The 21,806-nt window shown below is 37.4% G+C and overlaps 2 protein-coding genes across 3 annotated transcripts; both read right to left on the bottom strand.

Annotated features, from left to right (window-relative positions):
- Positions 1-123: 123 nt before the first annotated feature.
- On the bottom strand, positions 124-11,077 carry fads6 (fatty acid desaturase 6). Of its 2 annotated transcripts, none has more exons than XM_058793388.1 (6): positions 10,702-11,077; positions 6,350-6,516; positions 5,441-5,621; positions 4,967-5,151; positions 2,838-2,963; positions 124-1,902 (listed from the first exon to the last, which is right to left on the bottom strand). In XM_058793388.1, the coding sequence occupies exons 1-6, from the start codon at positions 10,919-10,921 to the stop codon at positions 1,753-1,755; spliced, it is 1,029 nt and encodes a 342-aa protein (XP_058649371.1). In that variant the 5' UTR covers positions 10,922-11,077; the 3' UTR covers positions 124-1,752. The 2 variants fall into 2 exon arrangements, with proteins under 2 accessions (XP_058649371.1, XP_058649370.1); XM_058793387.1 differs by having other exon boundaries at positions 2,838-3,017.
- An 888-nt stretch (positions 11,078-11,965) lies between these two features.
- On the bottom strand, positions 11,966-21,728 carry ush1gb (Usher syndrome 1Gb (autosomal recessive)). Its single transcript, XM_058793378.1, has 4 exons — positions 21,342-21,728; positions 17,343-17,793; positions 15,961-16,533; positions 11,966-14,999 (listed from the first exon to the last, which is right to left on the bottom strand). Exons 1-4 carry the CDS (start codon positions 21,533-21,535, stop codon positions 14,715-14,717), a joined length of 1,503 nt encoding a protein of 500 aa, XP_058649361.1. The 5' UTR covers positions 21,536-21,728; the 3' UTR covers positions 11,966-14,714.
- Positions 21,729-21,806: the final 78 nt, after the last annotated feature.

Here is a 21,806-nt window from a genome sequence, read left to right on the forward strand (position 1 = left end):
CATAAAAGCAACATGAAAGGCGTGTGACATATGAATTGTGTGCCGCATTCCAAGTCTTTTGAAGTCATAAATAGCCTTGTATTGTATGAAACTCTTGCAGAATCAATGTAACAGTACATCAAAACAGCTGAATATACTTCAGTTTATTTGGTCAGTAAAATCAATGTATCATCTTCATTTCAAATGAAAGAGGAGAGCAACATTCTCTCAAACACACATCTCAGTATCACAGACACACTTACATTCACAAGCATTCAGCGAAAGCAAGTCAGAGGTGAATGATTTTGGTTAAAATCACTGAATTATATACATTAAAAAAAACAGCCCCCACCTATCAGTGCATAAGTACAACTGTAATACGGTGAATATGATTATTGTGTTTAGGTCATAAAAAATCATTTCCCACATATTCATTACAGTTAAAGTACTCATCTCTACTGTGTGCTGTATTAATATTGTACGTAGATTATAGCATTGTTGTTAGCAAATTCAAATACATCAACCTACAACCATCATAAAAAAAGAAAGTCTTCATTTCTGTCTCCTATTTGCTTTAATCTACACAAAAACTGTGTTTCAAATCCTAGTGAGCAGCCTATCTAGACAGCATTTGAAGAATAATTATGCTACCATCAAGATACCTTCATTTGGCCAAAATTTTAAAAGCAGCATCACACATAACCCTGGTTGAGAAGACAATCCCATAATGCATTGCAAACTCTATTGCAATCAATTGTGTTTCACATACAGATTTGCAGTTTATCAAAATAGTCTCTTAAAGGGATAGTTCACCCAAAAATGCTGTCATCATTTACTCATTCTCCACTTGTTCCAGACCTGAATGAGTTTGTTTCAGTTGTTGAACACAAAAGAAAATATTTAAAAATGTTGGTAACCAAACAGTTTACGGTAGCCATTGACTTACATAATATGGAAAAAAATACAATGGAAGTCAATGGCTACCATCAACTGTTTGGTTACCAACATTCTTCAAAAGTACTCTTTTGTGTTCAACAACTGAAAGGCATTCATACAGGTTTGGATCAACTTGAGGGTGAGTAAATGACAGAATTTTCATTTTTAGGTGAACTTTCCCTTTAAGAGACAGCAAAGGCAGCTCACTAAACTTTGGAACAAAGCTAAAGTGTGGCCTGTATAGATCAGGTAAAGTTTTATGCATGTTTTTAGTCTTCATACAGCTGCATATTGAAGCTGAGAGCTGATCCGGGGTCAGAGGTCGTGTATGATGAGAACTGAAGAGCTATATTACCACTGATCTGACATCAGCGCATGAGGCAAAGATCCTTACATTCAATAATGTCATTTAGCTAAACGAATTGGAAGCACTGTCATATATGAAAAGAGGCTTTGTTTGCATGGCATTGCTTGTTATAAAGTTAAGTGTACTTTCTTATTGCACATTCCTGGTCTTTTCACGATTCATCAGTGCATACTATTCTAAACAAACAAATGTTTAGCTTCATAATCCTTCATCAAATTGTCATCCATCTCTGAAAGCACTTTCTTCTCCAGCGGATGCCATCATTCAAGTCTCATCTCGCATTTTTTTCTTGTCAGATACCCTGTTTTTTTCATAAATATGTCACGTTCTGCAAGTAAAATGGGCTGTGAGCCGAGTTTCATGTTGAATTTAATTCTAATGCCTTCATGCATCAATTGAAAGAATATAAAATTTGAATGGCTGTCATGTCAGTGTCCATCTTCTCTTGTCTTCTGCTCTCCGTCCCATCGTCACTGGATTCCCACCAGGTCAGTGATGGCCGGCGCGAACACCATCAGCTCCTGATATTTGTGGAAGAACAGACTCAGACGGGAGACGTAACCGTCCTCCTGATACGGCAGCTTCTTCTCCTTCAGATACCGAGACACGATCGGCTTCACCTGACACGATAAACACATGCACATTCACTATTATGTATATTTATTTGGCATATTGTCTTTATTGATTAGTTTATCCTTTTTTAATCTAGTTTGAATAATGTTGCTTCATTAGTTTATACATTTTGTGAATGTATTGTTACTTTTAATTACTGGTAATTTAATTTAATTTAATTTAATTTAATTTAATTTAATTTAATTTAATTTAATTTAATTTAATTTAATTTAATTTAATTTAATTTAATTTAATTTAATTTAATTTAATTTAATTACTTTTGCAAATTAGATTGTATATATTTATTTATATCACCCTTATCCATGAGCATTTTCTTTTAATTAATCTTGTTTAATTTAATTATAAAATTAACTTATTATTTAAATTATTACTTTTTCTGAATTTTATTAATACTATATTTGTTAAGGCTGCATTTTAATTTATTTAAATATTAAGGTAATTTATTTATTAAATAATTAAATTGAATGATTTACATATTATATCCGGTTTATCATATTAATTATTTTTTCCCTTTTTAAATTTACTTTATTTGTTAATTTAATTAACCATATTAAATATTGTAATGTTTTATTTATAATAATTAATTATTTAAATTATGTGAATATATATATAATCTGAATTAAAACAATAAGTTCAATTAATTATATATTATAAATTATTATAAATTAAATGATTGAATTAAAATACATTATAAACATTTAGAATAAAAATATTAATTTTATATAAAATAATAAATTAATTTAAACAATAATTAAACTGATTTCATGTAAAAATTTCATTTAAATGTTAGTTTAAATGATTAAATTAGATAGATCATATTATTTACATTATTTAATAATTAAATTTTCTGGGTGGTCTGCTGTTTGTTCCATGTCCATAAATTTGTGGTTCATGTGTTTGTGCTGTCAGTATAAACGCACACCTTCAGGCACATGTTGTCAGACAGGAATGGGAAGAGGTGATGCTCCACGTGGCAGTTGATGAGGGAATGGCCGAAGGTCCAGTCCAGCAGCGGGTTTCGGGGAAGGTTCAGGACTCCGTGCGTCATCTGGTAGATGCGTTTGGGCCGATTAGTGGCAGAAAACATCGGCAGGCCGATGTGCTGCGAAAGCAGAGACACAGAAACTAACTCAAAAAAAGAAAACTGGAACAACTCCATTATAAGAATAAAATGCTCAAGAACACGGCGCCTTTAAGCCATTCAACCTTTAGCTCAGTGTGTGTTTGATCTTTAAGTGGGATGAAATGTGTTCAGCGGCCCGAGAGACGCCACTGACGCCACAGGGGGCCTGAACTGGACAAAACTGCACATACATGCATTCATCTCACACACACACACACACACACACCACAGCTATGAACCAGCAGCCCAGCATTCACTCCTAAACAAAGATCTCACACATCGCTGTGGGTCTCAGCTTTAAACCAGCAAAAATACCTCAGAGGATCAGCACAATACAAAAGTACATTCTCCCTTTGCTCTGCCTGGGAAAATCATGCGTGAATTGTTCTCCGCCGTTTTACTTTTTTCTGCAGATGAACCCTGTGAACCTCCGCGAGCAGGAGAGGAGAACAAAGCCGTATTGAGCGGGTCTCGCGGGAAAGGATGGAGAGACACACAAAGACAGGGATGGACGGATGCAGACTTCAGCTGAATAGCTCGGAAAGTTCACACTCTGAATGATTACTCTTATGAGCCCGAGAGAGACGACAGAATAATGTAGTGCTGAAGTGTTACTGTGCGGCCGTGTGCTGTCTGGATAAAGCTCGAGACCAGAATAATACTAGTTGCAAGCGATCCATTAACTATCACCACTGTACCTTTGATTATAGCTGAAGTGTATGATTTCCGTACACCACTAGCATGCAAAAACAATTATATTTCTATATTTTTTGAAGTAATGTACATTTAGATTTTCTAAGCATGCAAATACAACTACAGCATACAAAACACCTTTTTTTTTTTTTCTAAAGATAAATGGTATAAATGCTTATATTTTATATTTTTATATTTTCTAAAGATAACTGGTATAAATAATTTAACTGATATTTTCTAAGCTTTCAAAAACCACTATATTTTTTATATTTTCTGAAGATAGGTAGTATAAATAATTAAATGTATATTTTCTGAGCATACTGTAAAACAAACATGTGACCCTGGACCACAAAACCAGCCATGAGGGTCAATTTTTCGAAATCATCTGAAAGCTGAATAAATAAGCTTTCTATTGATGTATTGATGTTGTTATGATAGGACAATATTTGGCCGAGATACAACTATTTGAAAATCTGGAATCTGAGGGTGCAAAAAAAATCAAAATATTGAGAAAATCGTCTTTAAAGTTGTTCAGATGAAGTTCTTAGCAATGCATATTACTAATCAAAAACAACGTTTTGATATATTTACAGTAGGTAAATATATATACAATAGGTTAATGTCCTAATGATTTTTGGCATAAAAGAAAAATCAATAATTTTGACCCATACAGTGTATTTTTGGCTATTGCTACAAATATACCCCAGCGACTTAAGACTGGTTTTGTGGTCCAGGGTCACATATAGCATGCAAAAACCATTATATTTTATATTTTCTGAAGAAAAGTGTTGTAAATAATTACATTTATATTTTTGAGCATGCAAAACAAATGATTGCATTCAAAAACAAATATATTTTCATATTTGCTATATTTTATAACAATATATTTTCTAAAGAGAAGTGATATATTTTCTGAACATGCAAAAACAACTATATATTTATTTACTGAGCATGTCAAAACAAACAACTATAGCATGCAAAAAACTATAATTATTATATTTTCTGAAGATAAGTATAGGGTAAATAATTTAATTAGGATTTTCTGAGCATGCAAAAACAACTATTGTTTTATATTTTACTGAAGATAATTGGTGTAAATAATTTATGCTCTGGTTGTATCTCAAACAACTGCAGAAAGCATGCACCACCAGAAAATATATATCATAGTATAGCGAATCAGCTCAAATAGTCATATATCAAAATGCAGCTTGCTGTCTTTTTGCATTTGATCTCACCTGAAATATGTTGACGTGTATGTACGGCAGGGAGAACATGGCTCTGCACAGAAGCATGACCAGCAGAGCGGAACTGCATGACAGACCCGACACACACCTGAGCAGATAATACTGAGAAAAAAAGCCCAGACACACACACAGGATGGTGCGCAGGATCTGGAGCGGAGACTGACCCTTCAGCTGACCTGAAACACATGACTGAATATGCTGGAGGTTTCTCATCAGTGCATACACTCACCCACAAGAGGTCAAATGTAAATGCATGTAAATGTACACCAGCTCAGAGTTAAATGAACTCGGTTGATGTCGTGTGCTAAGCAAAAAGTCATTTATATCCTCAGTGAATGTGTGTGCAACAACAAAATCACTGTTACTCAAAATGATCACATACTGTTTATCTCTTGTTGCTTTATCGCATATGAACTGGTTAGGATGCATTGAAAAGCTGTGTCTGTAAGGGCTGAAAGGCCTCACCGATGGCGACGATGGGCGTGATGATGGGGACGGCCAGCGGCGCGATGAACAGATAGACGGATCGAGGCAGGAAGGGGATTTTCCAGGTGCTGGAGTCTCCCAGACCGATCACATTAGTGTGAGCATGATGCATCTTCACGTGAGCCTGAACGCCAGCCCGCGCTGAGAACGAGCCGCACACCTGAGAGACCACAGAGACAGAGGTTGAGAATTTTAAAGCATTGAAAACAAAGAAAACGTGATGTACAATGAAGAATTGTGCACCATTTCTAGGTGGCCTACCAAATGCAAGTAAATGGTGTCGTCTGATCATGTGACTCTTTGTACAGATGGCCAAACGACCAAGCTTCAAGATGCTTTTTGGAATATCTCAAATCATGCGAGATTTTAATTTAATATGATGATTTAATAATTTAATTTAAATATTAAATTAAAACACAAATACTAAGAACGTTTGTGAACATTGTGAAATCTCATTCACACTGCTGCTAACATAAATTGCAAAGAAAACGGCATATAAATGGTAAGATTTAATGATTTTTGGAGCCCACTGTATATACATGAGTACAGACTGTTGCCATGGAATATGATCAACATTAAAACTCTTTTACATTCTTGAGAGGATGGAAACTGTAAATGAATCTAAATCCATGACGAATTAATCAGCTAAATTCTTTCCATACTTTTGCATTTTCACGTTTCAGAGAATTAGCTGCATGTGAAACACACTTCACTTAAACATCAGTACAAAGAGTCCCAATGACCCAAAACACATGGAATTAAGGTGAAAATGGAAAACCATGGCACTTTTGGTGCTTTTTCATATAATATATAATTTTGCTATTTTGTAACGATAGATTTCCCTATATTCACAATGTTTAATAATTTCACATAGGCAGCAAATCTCACTTCGATGAAGAAGACGGCCCAGAAGTCAGCCCATGCCGGAGACTCGCTGAGCGCGCCGTGACTGGACAGATGTGTCCCTTTAACGGTGATGACGGCGTGAGCCACGCCCATTATCAGCACACCTGACAGGAAATACAGCGGCTGAGACGAACCCAGCAACAGGAACCCTGCAGACACAAGAGCAACATCACTGTAGCGGTGCGGAGCTCAACTCACTACAAATATATGAGCACAAACAGGTCTCTGGGAACATCTAGATGACATTTATGCTCCGTAATCAAAACACAAAATGCTTGCATTAACAGGTTTAGGAATGAGTTACTGAGAAAACACTGAAAAAAAGAAGTCGAAATAATTTTGACTCTGAAGTTTCAAGTAAATTTCACAATGAGTTACAAATATCAAGTTAGTTCACGTTAGTCAAGCTATCAGCTGACTCTCAGCTGATCCACGTCTACCTATAGAAATACAACGCCCATCTCAGCATTCATATATAAGGTCCTTTAGTTTTGTCAGCAGCTTTGCGTTGCTCAATAGCTAATTACCCTCCTCCATCCCCAGCTCCTCCTATCGTCTAGTCAGGATTCGGCCTTCTGATTCCCCTTGGAATCAGACTCATTTCTAAAGGGATGTGTCATGCAGTAGGTGGTTATATGTGCCTTTAGGTGGGTTTGCCAACCGCCATTAAAAGGAAAAGAAGTGCATGCTCAGCAGCCATTAAAACCAAAAGAAGAAATGTGCAGGCGTGATGCGCGAGCACCTGTGAGGTCTGTTCTAGCGCTTCACTCATGTTTGATCTTCTGTGTTCAGTGTATTTGCACTTTTATAACGATCACTCATTCATTTATCGGTTACTTTTAACTGCCATCAGACTGAGATGTCTTTGTCATAACGCCTTGCTATGGGTTGCATTTTGCTTTGGATTTGACTGATAGAGCGGTATTCCGACACTGCAAGCTTCATGCTTTCTAATCATATGTTGCAATTATTCTGCTTATTGTAAATGCAAAATGCAAAAAGCATATATCACACAGTGTGTTTACGGTGTCTACCATTGCAACATGTTTACATCCACCAATGTCTTTATATAGAGATAGCATTATATTATATTATATATACATACATATATTACTTTTACTCAAAAAACCTGATGGGGATATCCCTACTTTAAATTATTGAACATTAATGATATTTGCAATAAATTTATGGTGGTTGTGTACTGTTTACCCTAAGGGGGTTATCTCCGCTCTCCCTGATCTCATCCATGCTATGCTAGGCCCAGAACACAACCATACCGCCAATCCAAACTGTATGCTAATTGTCAGTCATATTTGACAATAGTGTTCCTGACAGAAAAATAGCAAGTATCACGATGAATTAAAGTGAAATTTTGAAGCAGTTTTTTCTTGTAAAACATGCTCAAATAATTAAGGGTACATTTACATAACAACGACTGTAATAAAAACTGAAAAGTTGGTGTACAGACAACAAAGTTGTCAAAACAACAACTAAAAATGCTGCATTAAGCATGCCAGGCCAGTAGATGGCATTGTCACTTTGTAAAGAAACACTAATATGCATTCTGCACTGAACATGTAAAATGCACACGTGTGACGTCACATTTTCAGAGTTTACATAACTATATAATTTTCAATATTTCATTAACGTAAACAAATGGTCAAAACACATAATAAGATTTAGCAGTTTATTTTTAATTGCAAATGCCCTGCAAAAGTAGATTTTGGTTACACTTTATTTCAAGGTGTCCTTGTTACAGTGTAATTATACATTTAAGTACTGAGTAATATTAATTAACTACATGTACTTACTATATAGTTAAGGTTAGGATTAGCGTTTGGTTTAGGGATAATTGCATGTAATTATGCATAATTAATTGTTATTATAATAGTGAGTGCATGTTTAACAAGGCCACCTTAAAGTGTTACCTACATTTTTTATTTTTAAAATAAAATAAAAGTTTTACATTTATAGAATATCATTTTTTTAAACAGTGAACATGGATACAGTGAAATTTGCAATGAATTTTTGCAGTGAATTTTGGCATTTGCTAAATGAATAAATAATAATTCTGAATTCATATTTAATTTGGTATCTTTTTAAAACTAAATGATATATTTTGATGGGAATGTCTGAAGAATTATGCTTCCTAACGGGGGACTTTGAGAGTGTGATCATTTGTGTTTAATGGTTTAGTTTTTATCAGGCCATGGTTATATTTATTGTAATGTTTTTGGGTATTATTATGTATTATTTGTAATATCTGGTATTGTTTGGTGATACAGTAGTTCCTTTATCCAATACAAATTTCTCTCATGGGACACAATAAAAAGTAAGCTTAACCTTAACAAGCAACACTTGTTAATATAATCACAAATTTATATTAAAACAAAGTATCATGCAATTCATGCCTTTTTAAAAGTATGCAGTGTCCTGTTGTCTTGGCTAGTATAATAGAGTATTAAAAGTCTTTTTTTTCCCTCATAATTTAACTGTTTTGACCCCCATCGCTGTTGGTTTGTCCCTGAAAGACGAGTCAGTGGCTCGACTGCTGCAGGAAACTGGATCTGCCCAATGGGAGCGAAGTACCCAGATCGAACTGGTCGCCACGACAACCACCGCCACAGGAGCACCTCCTAATTTGGATATTAAAGGGATAGTTCAACCCAAAGTGAAAATCCTGTCATCATTTACTCACTCGTTCCAAACCTGTACGAGTTTCTTTCTTCTGTTTAGCATAAAAGAAGACATTTTGAAGAATGTTGGTAACCAAAGAGTTTAGGGTTCCCTTTTGTCCTTTCTGTGGAAGTCAATGGGGACCAGCAACTGTTTGGACACGATTCTTTTGTATTCAGCGGAAGAAAGAAATTCATACAGGTCTGGAACAAGTGAGTAAATGAAGACAGCATTTTCCTTTTTACTAACTGTCGCCAATGTCTGAAAACTTAAAAGCTTACTAAATAAAGAAGCCGAGTTGTTTGGACTGAAAGTCAAAGAACATTTGGCACAAAACTGAAGTTTGGTTTCTGTGTCAGTGTTAAAGCAAAGTTTAACCCAATAACTGGCCGGCACACAGTCACACCCCTGCATGACTAAACCAGTCAACAATTAGTTTTTAATGCATATTATCCAAAACACTCCCCATTAATGATATTACACACCTTCATATCACTCATACAGGCTGTTGTAAACATAATGACATGTTGAAATGAACAATCACAGCATAAAAACACAATCTGAATGTTCCCTAGACTCCGAGCATATTAAATCTAAATGCAGATATTTTCAGGCTAAAGCGACAACGGATACAAATTCGTTCTCAGTTGTTAATAGTAATTTCCCCACACACCATACACTATTTATAAAAAAAAAAAAAAAAAAAAGATTGTTGGAGTTTTTTTTTTCTTTTTTCTTTTTTTTTGCAAGAAAATACTATTTCAGTGTTTTGACTTAAGTACTGTGGTTCTCATATTCTTTGTAATTATTTGTGAAGTTCTACAAATTTGTGAGTGAAAACGGTTTCAAAGTAAACTTTTTTTTTTTTTCAGATATGAATGGGTGAATCTCAGAAAAAGGAAATTATACTTTGCATTAAGAAAACAAAGCCTATTTTCCTTGCCATACATATACCATATATATGCAATCATGACATTTTCATTTAGTAAAATTCTCACTATTCTAATGCATTTAAAAAAAAAAAAAAATGTTTTTGTGTTTTTGTAATTTCCCTCATTATTCTCCTTAAGTCAGTAAAGAAATAATAATAATAACAATAATAATTATTATTACACACACACACACACACACAACTCTGTATAGCTATCTTTGTGAGGACATATTGACACAGTGCAATCTCCAGCTCCTTACCCTAACCCTAACCTTCAGAACTAAGTGCCTCACCCAAACCCTTACCCTAAACCTACCCTTTACCCAATTATAACCTGACCCCTAAGACCAAGTCTTGACCCTCAAACAGGCCTTTAAAGGGGTCCCAGAAAGTGAGCACCGTCCAAAATGTCCTCACTTTACAAGATTGTCCTCACATCTATGGTCTAAAACTCAAACCGGCCCTCACAAAGATAGCTGTACAAATACACACACACACACACACACACACACACACACACATAAATAATTGTTTCGCACATCACAGTAATGGGTTTTTTTTTTTTTTACATTACAGTAATGAACATTTAGTGGAAATGTGGCTAATTTCCATGGAAGCTAATGGACTCGAAATCGGAGTTAATTTGAGTATCTTTTGTTTGTTGTTGAGCCTGTGTCTAAACAGTTTTTTGTGTCTATAACGAAAAGTGTTGAAAGTGTGTGTGTACCTGCTGGTAAACTGATGAAGGCTGCGGCGAGGATGCTGCAGTCTATTCCTCTCCTCTCCCACCAGCTGCTCTCTCTCAAACTCTTCTGCACCAGGCGCGTCAGCTCCATCATCAGCGTCTCCCGCTCCGCGTCCGCCGGCGGCTTCCCCTGCGCTCCGTCCCGGTGTCCTTCGCCATCCCGGGACGCGGAGTCTCTCCTCTTCTCTGGATAATTCTGCATTCTAGCGCTGGAGATCAGAAACGCATGGCACACGCACACACACTCCGTCCCGTCCGCGAAACAAGGCAGTGAGGGACTTTAGTGCTGACTGCGCTAGAAACGGATATCTCTCTCTCTCTCTCTGTGTCTTTCTCGTTCCCACGGCGATGCCTTTGGCAGGAGTGTCCTCAGTGGTGCAAGAGTCCTGCGTCATCTCCTATCACAAGAACCACACACACACACACACACACACACACACACACACACACACGTTTCATGGGGACTCTCCATAGGCGTAATGGTTTTTATACTGTACAAACCGTATATTCTATCGCCCTACACCTACCCCCTCACAGGAAACTTTCTTTAGATTTTCAAAAAACTTAATTTTGTGTGATTTATAAACTTGTTTCCCCACAAAAAATGTCCCCTCAAGGACAAGGATTTCGGATATTACCATCATTTTGGGGATATTTTGTCCACATAACATATAGGGTTTACCAGGACACCACACACACACAGCTACAGAATGAATTTCAAAATCACTAAAATGTTACATTTTTTACTTGCACAGAAATTCAGCAGAAAAAATTATTTTACAAACATCTAAAAACTGTACTGTTATTTATATAAATCATGCAAAGGTTTAACATACAATATGACATGCATTTTGCAATTTTTATGTAAAACAAACCGACAAAAATATCAAAACAAAATCATGCAACCATTTATATAAAAGTTATTTACTCAAAAATCTGCAAGTTCTCCTCTTTCTTGTTCCCACAATGATACCTTTGGTCCACAGTGCAGGTCCCATGTGGTGTCTGTACACAGTAAAACTCTCTCTCACACACACACACACACACACACACACACACACACAAACACACACACACACACTTCCTACAGCTATAGAATATTATTTACTCTCTCTCTCATCTACTAACTCACCCATGTATTCATTCTGTATCTTTAAAAAAAAAAAAAAAAAAAAAAAAGGACATTACCATACAGTACATAGAATGTAGACTATTTAAAATAAACATCAAATACTGGTCAGTAATAATGACTAGTTTATTAAATCAACATTTTAAAACAACTATTCACAATTTGTCACTGAAAACATTGGCATTTGGCTACACTGAAAATGAGTCTTGGGTCATATTTTACCCTAAAATCAAAAGTAAACATACATTTTTAAAAATCTAATAGTTTTCTTTAGGGTATGAAAATATGACCTGACATAATCAGGGACATTCGTAAAATATAAAGACAATATTTAGAGTTTCATGCAAGACTACAAAAGAGGAGAGGAAAGAGCACAGAATGGAGCACAAAAACCCTGTGCTTCATGAAACATAATACAAAACAAAAGTAACATAAGCAGAACAAATTTCTTATGAATAATTAGCAGTGGATTTATGAATGATTTACACAGAAATGTTTGTATTTAAAATATTTTCCTACAACTTGCATAAGAAAAGTTTTAGTTTCTAAAATGTCATACATGACAATGACTTACGCAAGAATGGTTTTACAAAACATTTACACAGAAATTTGAGAAGGAATGAGGACCAATCTGAGCTAAGAGCCAGTGAAAGACACAGAAGCAAATAAACTTGTATCCAGACAGGTACTGAACACACATACTGTCATGTATACCGTACATGTAGGAAGGGCTAGCCGTGTGTAGCTGAATTGTGTGGAGATGGAGTGTGATGGATAGACAGATAAAGTAACAAGAGTTATATCAGCTTTCAGCATGTCAGTCTCTAAAACCTGCCGCACACACCCATAAATGAGCAGATAGCAGAGGAACACGGTTCCAGAACAAACACCTCACCCACCGAGCGAGAAGCTTTGACTGCGGTTGATCAATAACATACATCAATAAAACTGAAGTTATTTCACACACCCAAACTCAAGCCACCTCTTAGCTGGAGTCAGTTAGTAGGGCATACAATCATTATAACCATCAGAATTCAGAAGATGAAAACTCTAAATCACCTACATAACTTTTTATATAACTGAAAAGTCTTTTGGCTGGACATTGATGCTGTCCAAAGCTTCATATGTACAACTAAACACAAAAAAATATACAATGCTTGCACATGCAGTAAGCGATGAGCCAATTTTGGACACATCTGACCTCAATGTATGATCTTACAGACTTTTTGATCTAAATTATTCTATTTAAATGCATGAAATTACAGTCATAGAAATTGTGGATTTATTTACCATGTTATTTCTCCACCATGGTACAAAAAAAAAGAAAGAAAGTGAATTAGAGCAATCTGGGACACTAAAGCGCTGATATATAGGTTTTTGCTCCACTAGCAAATATAGGTCAAAATCAAGATGCATCATGTAATATCATGTAACAACAAAGGCTTTGTTTCTTGTTCTGAATTGTTAAAGTTGAAAATGCTAAATATTACTGCAAATTACTCTATTTTAGCCCTAAAATACTGCATCAGTATGCAAGGCAATAATTCACAGAGTGTATCAGGAACCACAATATCTTTGATGAACCTCATGATGGTAAATAGCAGGTCAGATTAAAGGTTTGTGTGAATTTTAAACTGCACGTGCATTCAAAACAGCAACCATCAGCATAGACGTCATTTTCCAAGTAGAACTTATTTGTGAGCAGTTTTGCTGGCTAGCAAGTGAGATGTGCCATAGAAGAGCTGTAGTTTTCCTCCAAGCCACAAGGAGGCAGGCATATCACTCACTCATGCACAGACACACACAATGGCTCTGCTCCAGATGCAGGTATAGGAAGCATTTAAAAAATGTGAATTGCACTGTCTGTGAATCCCGTTCTTCCACAGTGCCATGCATTTCAAAGTGAAACAGGATACTTAATTAGGAAAACAAGTAGGGTGGGACTTGATTTTGTCAATCTGGTATTGATCAGACAGGGTTAAAAGAGTGTTGAGTGTTGCATTCCAGAGTGGAGTCAAAATTAATGAGTGTTTAATTAAGCTATTTGGCTATGATTAACATTATTCAATCGACCGGCAACAGAAAAGCAAAGTCATTCCACAGGAAAAGCAAGTTACTGTATGGTAGATTAGGGAACACATATTCACTATTAACTAAGTGTTTTCCCTCAATAAATTCCTAATTTGCTGTTAATTGTTGGTAGTAAGGTAGTTATGCTTAGGTATTGGGTAGGGTTAAGGGATTTAGAATATATTCATGCATTAGTATGTGCTATATAAGTACTAATAAACAGCCAATACACTAAGAATATGCATGCTAATAAGCAACTAGTTATTTGTGAATAGTGTAAAAACTAGTGAATAGTGTTCCAACTTTTTCTCTTAGGAATAACAAAAACATAACTTGCCTATAAAATGTAGCTGAAATTTGGATAATGTGAACGTACCTTAAGACTGGGGATGAACATTTAGTAAACCAGGTCAATTGAAGCTTTGTAGATGTGGCTATGTGGCTTTAAACAGTAGGCAGCATAATTGTCTTGTAGCAAATACATTGTTTTGGCTAAATCTTTACAGAGAAAGCAATCTTAGAATGCAACAAGCTCAAAGTAAACAAACACATCCAAGACGGTAGTCAAGGTGAGAGAAATACTGGAAGTCTCGTCTAATATAGATAAATGCATGGGAGACTTGTCCATGTCAAATCTCCCATGCACTTTGCATGAGAAGCGCTATTTTTGTGGCGTGTTGAGTTGCTGCCTATGTAGACACTTAAGAAGATACAGTTCAACTAGGATGCTAATTTAAAACAACTGCTTATGTAGGCAACAAGAATGTACACTAGATTTTGGACAGACATACACACTCTACAGCATAGTGTCCTGCATGCCATCAGCTTCCTCCAGAACATTGTTGCGTCTGCTGCATGCTTCAAGTAGTTTTTTTCGAGGTCCGAGTGGAATGTGGATGCTAATGAGGTCCTGCTCAGAGCACAACAGCAATGCATCCAGGTCCATCTGCTCTCGATGGAAGATGGAGAGGAAGTCACTCAGACCCTGAGATGCCAGGAACACTTCTAAAGGAGCCGAAGATGGCTGAATCTCGTCATCCTCCTCCTCCAAACCCAGGTCTCCTTCCTCCCATGGCAAATCCTACAGGATGCCGACACAATAAGAACAATAATCATAATTATCATAAAGCCCTCTTCCAGATGTAGATGCAGTGTCTTCTCAAACTGATTAGATCAACAGATTGACACTGACTGATTCAGATTTGCACATTTCTATCATGACAACTCTCTGAAGATTTTAGCATGGTAACGGACATGACAATGTTAATGTATTTGGTCTTGGCAGAATAGATCTGCTACACTGCTGCTGTTGGTTACTGTAGTAGCTGTAGATTGCTGATGCTGCAAGCAAGTACAGGAACTTGCTACTGCCAATGCATACAGCGATATGGTGCTGTGAATATTTAAGACATACTGCTGATGCACAAATAGCATTTAAAATATCCCGTAGCAGATCTGTACAGGTGGATATGGGGAAGGTGGAGGGTTTCAGAGGAACTCTGAAAGCATGCTGCAAAATGCTCAAGTGAATGCTAAGCAGCCATTTAAATGTAAAGCAGTGTAGTGCGGGGATGGGCAACTACAGTCCTGGAGAAACACCACTGTCCTGCAGAGTTCAGCTCTATCCCAAATCACACACTTGCATATACATTTCTAGTAATCCTGAAGAATTTTTGGTTAGACTGGGGATGAACCTAAACTCAGCTGGACAGTAATCCTCCGGGACCAGAGTTGCCTATACTTTATGTGCTGCAAGTTCAAGACTGCCAATAGTAAGAATCTAGTTCAGGGGTTGCCAACCCTTCTCCTGGAGGGCCATCCTAGAGAGTGTAGCCACAACCCGAATCAAACACACCAGAATGGTCTAATCAAGGTCTTCTGCATTACTTGAAAACATGAGTCAGGCATGTTGGTGCAGGGTTAGAACTGAAGACCTTAAGAAGGTAGCCCTCCAGGAGCATTAAGTTAGAACTAATCAGATGAAGATAGCACGTTATGAAACAAGAGGAATTTGTCTGGTATCTGGCGATTCTTGTTTGTACCTGCAAGTTCTTCTCTTGGAGACTCAATGAACTGCCAATGCTGACTTCATCAAGACTAGGTGATCGGAGTGGCAATCTCCCCCGTAAGCGGACATTTGGGACCTGTCCCACTGGTTCACTCCCAGCCACACTCCCGTCATTCCGTCCCATTCGGAGCAGCCCATCAGTCACATAATTCCGACGGAATACCATAGTACCGAGTCCTGGGCGGTTGAACAAAGAGTCTCTACCCGAGTCTGTACTTATTTCTGAGTATGCAGCGTCATACAGACCCGGATCACTGAGTGCCCGTGAAACAGTGTCTACCTCATCATCATCATCATCGTCTTGCCTGATGTCCTGTTTACCAGAAAACATGTTGCGGATGTTGAGGCGAGGGCTGGACTGCTGACGTCGGTCGATGTACGTTCCCTGCTTCAAGAACATGACGTCATTGCCCAGCTGAAGACCAGAGAGCGAGCGAACGCTCCTTCGCCCGTCTTCGGAAATCTTGAATGTTCCGTCCCCTTGCTTTTTCTTCTCAAGACGCCGCTGAATCTTGGTCCGGCCTCTTGTTGTGGACTGAAGCGTTGCCTGTAAAGAGAAGTTCATAATGTTCATATTCTTTGTAATACTTCACACTGTAAATAAACTTTGCCTCACACACATTTAGGCAGCCTATTTGAAGACTGACTACTTTTAGTGAACTAGCATGCACTGTTGTCTACAGAAGCATTATGCTACTCTAATAAGGAAGCAAGTCTTTATTTAGCAAATGCTTTATCTAAAGCAATGTCCCAGGCTTTGCACAAGAGAATAATGGTGATAAATCATGTGGGAACTGAACCAGCAACTGCTACAATCTGCCAAGTGTTTAACAGAGTTCAAGTTTATGGATACCCTCTTCAAAAATAACAGGATTTGCATATTTTAGCTACACTTTTTACTAATGAGCATAAGGTCAAGTCATGCAATCACCATAGGCAATCATTTTTACTACACTTTTCCATTGCACCATGACGACGCCCAAGTGCACAAAGGTCAATACAAAAAAACACCTACCTCGAACCCCAATGAACACCTTTGGGATAAATTGAAAATGCAGACTGTGAACTAGGCTACAGTCTTATTGGTAACATGCTACTCTCTTATTCCTGGAGGGCCAATGTCCTCCAACCTGCCCAAACACACTTGCCTAGAAGTTTCTAGTGATCCTGAAGAACTTGATTAGCTGGTTTCAAGTGTGTTTAATTAAGACTGGAGGCCCTCTAGGAATAGGTTTTGAAACAGAGCTTTATAACTTGCTTGTCTATATTGACCTAGTCCAAGAAGCACAGTTTTTTATGATGAGTTTGACCAGTTCTATGCCTTTTTAGTACCCATGTGTTGTTCAGGCACAGTACCTGCGAGTATGTCATGTTGGAGTCGAGGGTGTTGAACTGGGGGATCCTTCGACTCAGGGTGCTGCTGAAACTGCTGTAACTCATCGTATCCGACGTGTCCATTGCAGCACTCTCTCTCAAGAAATGCTTCTCCATGCGTTCGTGATGCTTGCGCTGAAGCTTTTCACAGTTCTTAATGCGTTTCTCTGCGTTACGGAATGCACGGTCCTTCAGTTTGCTCACCAGTTTGGGGTTGATGGTGATCTGCTTGGCGGCGATAGAGTCCAGATATCGCACACAGTCCATGTGGCTCCTAGAGGCTGCCATATCCAGTGGCGTGTGGTAGTCATTGTCCAAGCACCACACATTGGCGCCAAATGACACCAGAAAGGACAGACAGTTGAGATGGCCATTAGCTGCTGCCAGGTGAAGAGGTGTGTTTCCCCAAATATCACATTTATCTGGATCTCCTCTGTGGACCAACAAAACAACAGCAGATCAGTTACATCTAATTCTATTGTTTACATAGTTACATGGTCAAAATTTGTGGTTGATGGATATGGGTTTGTCAGTGACTGATACCAGTAATGATATTTAGAAAGCAGGGTGGCTGATGGCCAATATATAATACAAATTAATAATGAGAAATGAGATGTTTACAAAATATTTATGCAAAGTGGTTATCTGCCGATGCTCTCAAAATGGCCAAATATTGTCTGATTAATTGGCCAAGCCAATACACTAATCAATCCCTAGTGAAAATATAGGGTGTGTGAATACATGTGTATGTGCACATGTGCGTGTCGGTGCATGAGTGCATGCGTTCATGTTCTGTTGTGTGGCAAGGTGTTGATCTGAATATGTAACATGATGCTTTGGAGCTCCACTTACCCACTGTAACACACATGTACACACACCCACACACACTACGCACAGCACACTGCCTTTGTGGCTCACCTCTCAGAGTCATTAAAAACTGTGCACCATGTAATGCATTCATCATCTGCATTGAAAGAGACCTGCAGTATTCATTACCGTACTTTACATACAATTCATTCTGTTTGTGCTTCATTCATTAGGCACAATGTTGATAATTTAGTACAAAACCCTGTTTATTGTATGTTAGTATCACATGGAGAGCATGTTAACCAGTAATCATGGTGTCAAGATCATGTATGCTTGCAATGGCCTGTCAACAAACTGAAGTGCAGCAGACTTTAGTTAAGACAAATGCATTTAAAACATGCTGTATATATCCTCTGTATATTTAATAAGCTGTCTGCCCTCATAAGAGTTGCTGAGGTATAAATGGCAATCACCCTTTAGCAAAGACCAGCAGAAACGACCTGAGGTTTTATGGGACCATGCAGGGTAACAAGATTAAAATACTACAGAAAGCAAAACGTGAAATCCTGAGGTGTATAATGGTGCTGACATTCAAGTTAGCAAAATGCCAACAGCCAAGGAAACAGGCAGGCGGAAAAGGAATAGCCCTAATTCATTATGTTGACCTTAAGCTGTGAACATTAACATCTTTCTCTCTGTCTGGCCATGTGTAAAATTCCCCTCCATGAACGTGCATGCGGCCCTGAAATGTCTTTAAAGACTCTGAGCATTAAGACTCACTGCTCCTTAGAAATGTAGCACAGTGTTTAGCATCTGTACTCTAGACATGTTGGGGCCATAATGCTTAAATCTGTGATGCAAAGTCTGTGTTGTCAATCGCATTATTGATTGTTCCTAGTGAAAAGCTAAGTGATTTTGCTCTCAGCTACAAAAAAAAAAAAAAAAAAAAAAAAAGTGTATTACTCAGCTCTTTTTTCAAAATGAAAACAAAACAAAAAAACCCTTGCTACTGAATAATTTTCATTTTTGGATGGCACTACATACCTCTCCTCCAACCACCTGATCTGATGCCCATTTATCATAATCCATAATTCATAATCAACCCCTGATGGATAAAGTCAGGCACCTGCCATACATTTTTCTTGCTGAATGTTTTGTTTTACTCAGAAATAGGATGGAAAAAAGAAAAGTTTACCAAAGTAAAAATCTGTTCCATAGAATGATGTGAAAATATATGGAAAGGCAAAAACATTCAGTCAATTCCATGAGATTAATCGTGACATAAACGCTCAGACTGTAAAAATCAAGGTGATCCTCCGTCCTAAACACACACTTTGTGAAATGCTGAATTATTATGGCTCAAACCGCAGTCGTCTCTCTTTGTGAACGTGTTTTCAGTAACAGATCTGCTTCAGTCAGAGATCTGGAGGGACTGATGCAGAACACTAATTAGAAAACAGCGAGGGTGTTCACAGAGCAGAACAATTAGCTTCTGTTATTAACCTGGTCTTGAGATAAGAGCCAGGTTATTTAGATCTGATTACCTAATGACTTGACAAACAATACAAGACTACTGCTCTCTCCTCAAGCCAGTTCTAAAAAAGAACAGAAAACTGTGCCATTATTCACTTTCCATCATGTTTCAAACCCACAAGATGATATTTTCAATGGAACACAGAAGGATCTTGATGCAGCTTGTTCTATATGTAAAATCAAAACAACAGCATATGATTTTGGAACAACATGAATGTGTGAAAAAAAAGACAATTTTCTTTAGATTGAGCTGAATGCTTCAGATATCCGCGACATAACAGATTATTACAGCATGCTTTTATCTGCAACTCTTCTGCATACAGAGTTCATAATTTATAATTGAATATAGACCTAGAACTTTTAAGCAGTAATAACAGTAGTGACACTCAAGAGTAAATTGCATTGTTCTCCCGGGTGACCTTTATTTTAATTAGCCTAGGACAGTAAATATGCAAATAAAACAGTCCAGATATCCATCAGTGAGAGCGGCTGGGTGGAGGGCTAAATTGTCTCAGTGCAGATGTGATCTGATACAGGAGAACACAGAACTGCCATCCTGTTAATGAAACTGCATATGCCAAAACATCTGAGAGCGTTGTATGTTATATTAATTATTTTGAAAATATATAAACTCTTAGAATGATGTGCTTCAAGTAGAGCCAAATAGAAAAGGTGTTTTACAGACTGAAGTACATATCAGTGTGTGCAATATATGTATCAAAAATCTTGTCTGAAAAATACTGCAATGTTGAGGGTCTCAGAGACCCCAGGCATTAAAAAAGAATGAATGAAAGAAATTTTCTCATGCTAAGGTTTTCAGATGGTACACTGTCAGCAAAATAAAATACTGTACATTTACACACTGTGTTTTTGGTGGAGTCAGTCTGACCCAACACAAGCTTTACAGATGTTACTATACTAGATTGCTAGAATCTCAGTAACACTGTCTTCTAGAATTTGACTTGAGCAAATATGTCATAAGTCAGCAAATGTGTGACCCTGGAGCACAAAAGCAGTCATAAGTAGCCCAGGTATATTTGTAGCAATAGCCAACAATACATTGTAAGGGTCAGAATGATCTATTTTTCTTTTATGCCAAAAATCATTAGGATATTAAGTAAAGATCATGTTCCAGGAACATATTTTGTAAATTTCCTAGTGTAAATATATCAAATTTTTTGCTTAGTAATATGCATTGCTAAGAACTTCATCTGGACAACTTTAAAGGTGATTTTCTCAATATTTTGATTTTTTTGCACCCTTAGATTTTCACATTTGTATCTCGGCCAAATATTGTCCTATCCTAACAAACCATACATCAGTGATGTAAAGCTTATTTATTCAGGTTTCAGATTATGTATAAATTTCAGTTTCAAAAAATTGGTTTTGTGGTCCACGGTCAAATATTACCAAAATTTAAAGAGAAAAAACTATTATTATTTACATACATCATTTGTGGTCTGGAAATTTGTATTATGAACTAAAATGGTTTAGAAAATGAATGCATGAATAATTATTTAATATATATATATATATATATATATATATATATATATATATATATATATATATATATATATATATATATATATATATATATATATATATATATTCCTCATGAATAATTGACGCATCACTCACCCTCGTGCCACCAGCAGTCTGAGCGCATCCAGGTTGCCGTGGTGCGCGGCCCAGAGCGTCGGCGTCATTCCATCCTCATCCGGCGCGTTCAGATCTTTGCGCGTCGCGTCTTTCAGCAGGTGCAGGTGACCGTCTCGAGCCGCCCGGTGGTATTTGTCGTTCATGGCGACATCAATAGATGGATATATCTCCATGGCGGCGGCGGCGACTGACCCCTCTATCCCGGCTCACGGACGCTCATTTGGCGTGTTGTGTCAGCGAGATTTCACGTGAGCTTCTGGCGTCTCCACTCTAGGGACTGCAGGCACGCTCACGCGGTTGCTATGGGAGGAGTCCTGAATGGTCACGCCCACTTTCGGTCAGCGCACACCTGACAGATGAGAACTCGGTGACACATTCAGGTAAAATCACACTCTATTACTTCAAGTACATTACCAGAATGATAAATATTAAAGCAGGGCATGA

This window comes from Onychostoma macrolepis, chromosome 12 (assembly GCF_012432095.1).
Source record: "Onychostoma macrolepis isolate SWU-2019 chromosome 12, ASM1243209v1, whole genome shotgun sequence".
Classification (NCBI taxonomy): domain Eukaryota; kingdom Metazoa; phylum Chordata; class Actinopteri; order Cypriniformes; family Cyprinidae; genus Onychostoma; species Onychostoma macrolepis.

Bases quoted from the DNA above. Each gene is read 5' to 3' on its own strand.
- fads6 (XM_058793387.1), bottom strand. From the start codon at position 10,921: ATGCAGAATTATCCAGAGAAGAGGAGAGACTCCGCGTCCCGGGATGGC. The intron at 5,152-5,440 runs GTGAGGCCTTTC...CATGTGTTTCAG, and splicing joins CACGCCCATCGTCGCCATCG to GTCAGCTGAAGGGTCAGTCT. The intron at 1,903-2,837 runs GTGTGCGTTTAT...TTATCGTGTCAG, and splicing joins CTGACAACATGTGCCTGAAG to GTGAAGCCGATCGTGTCTCG.
- ush1gb (XM_058793378.1), bottom strand. From the start codon at position 21,535: ATGGAGATATATCCATCTATTGATGTCGCCATGAACGACAAATACCAC. The intron at 17,794-21,341 runs GTGAGTGATGCG...GTTGGTCCACAG, and splicing joins AGACTGCTGGTGGCACGAGG to AGGAGATCCAGATAAATGTG. The intron at 16,534-17,342 runs GTACTGTGCCTG...TTCTCTTTACAG, and splicing joins CCAACATGACATACTCGCAG to GCAACGCTTCAGTCCACAAC.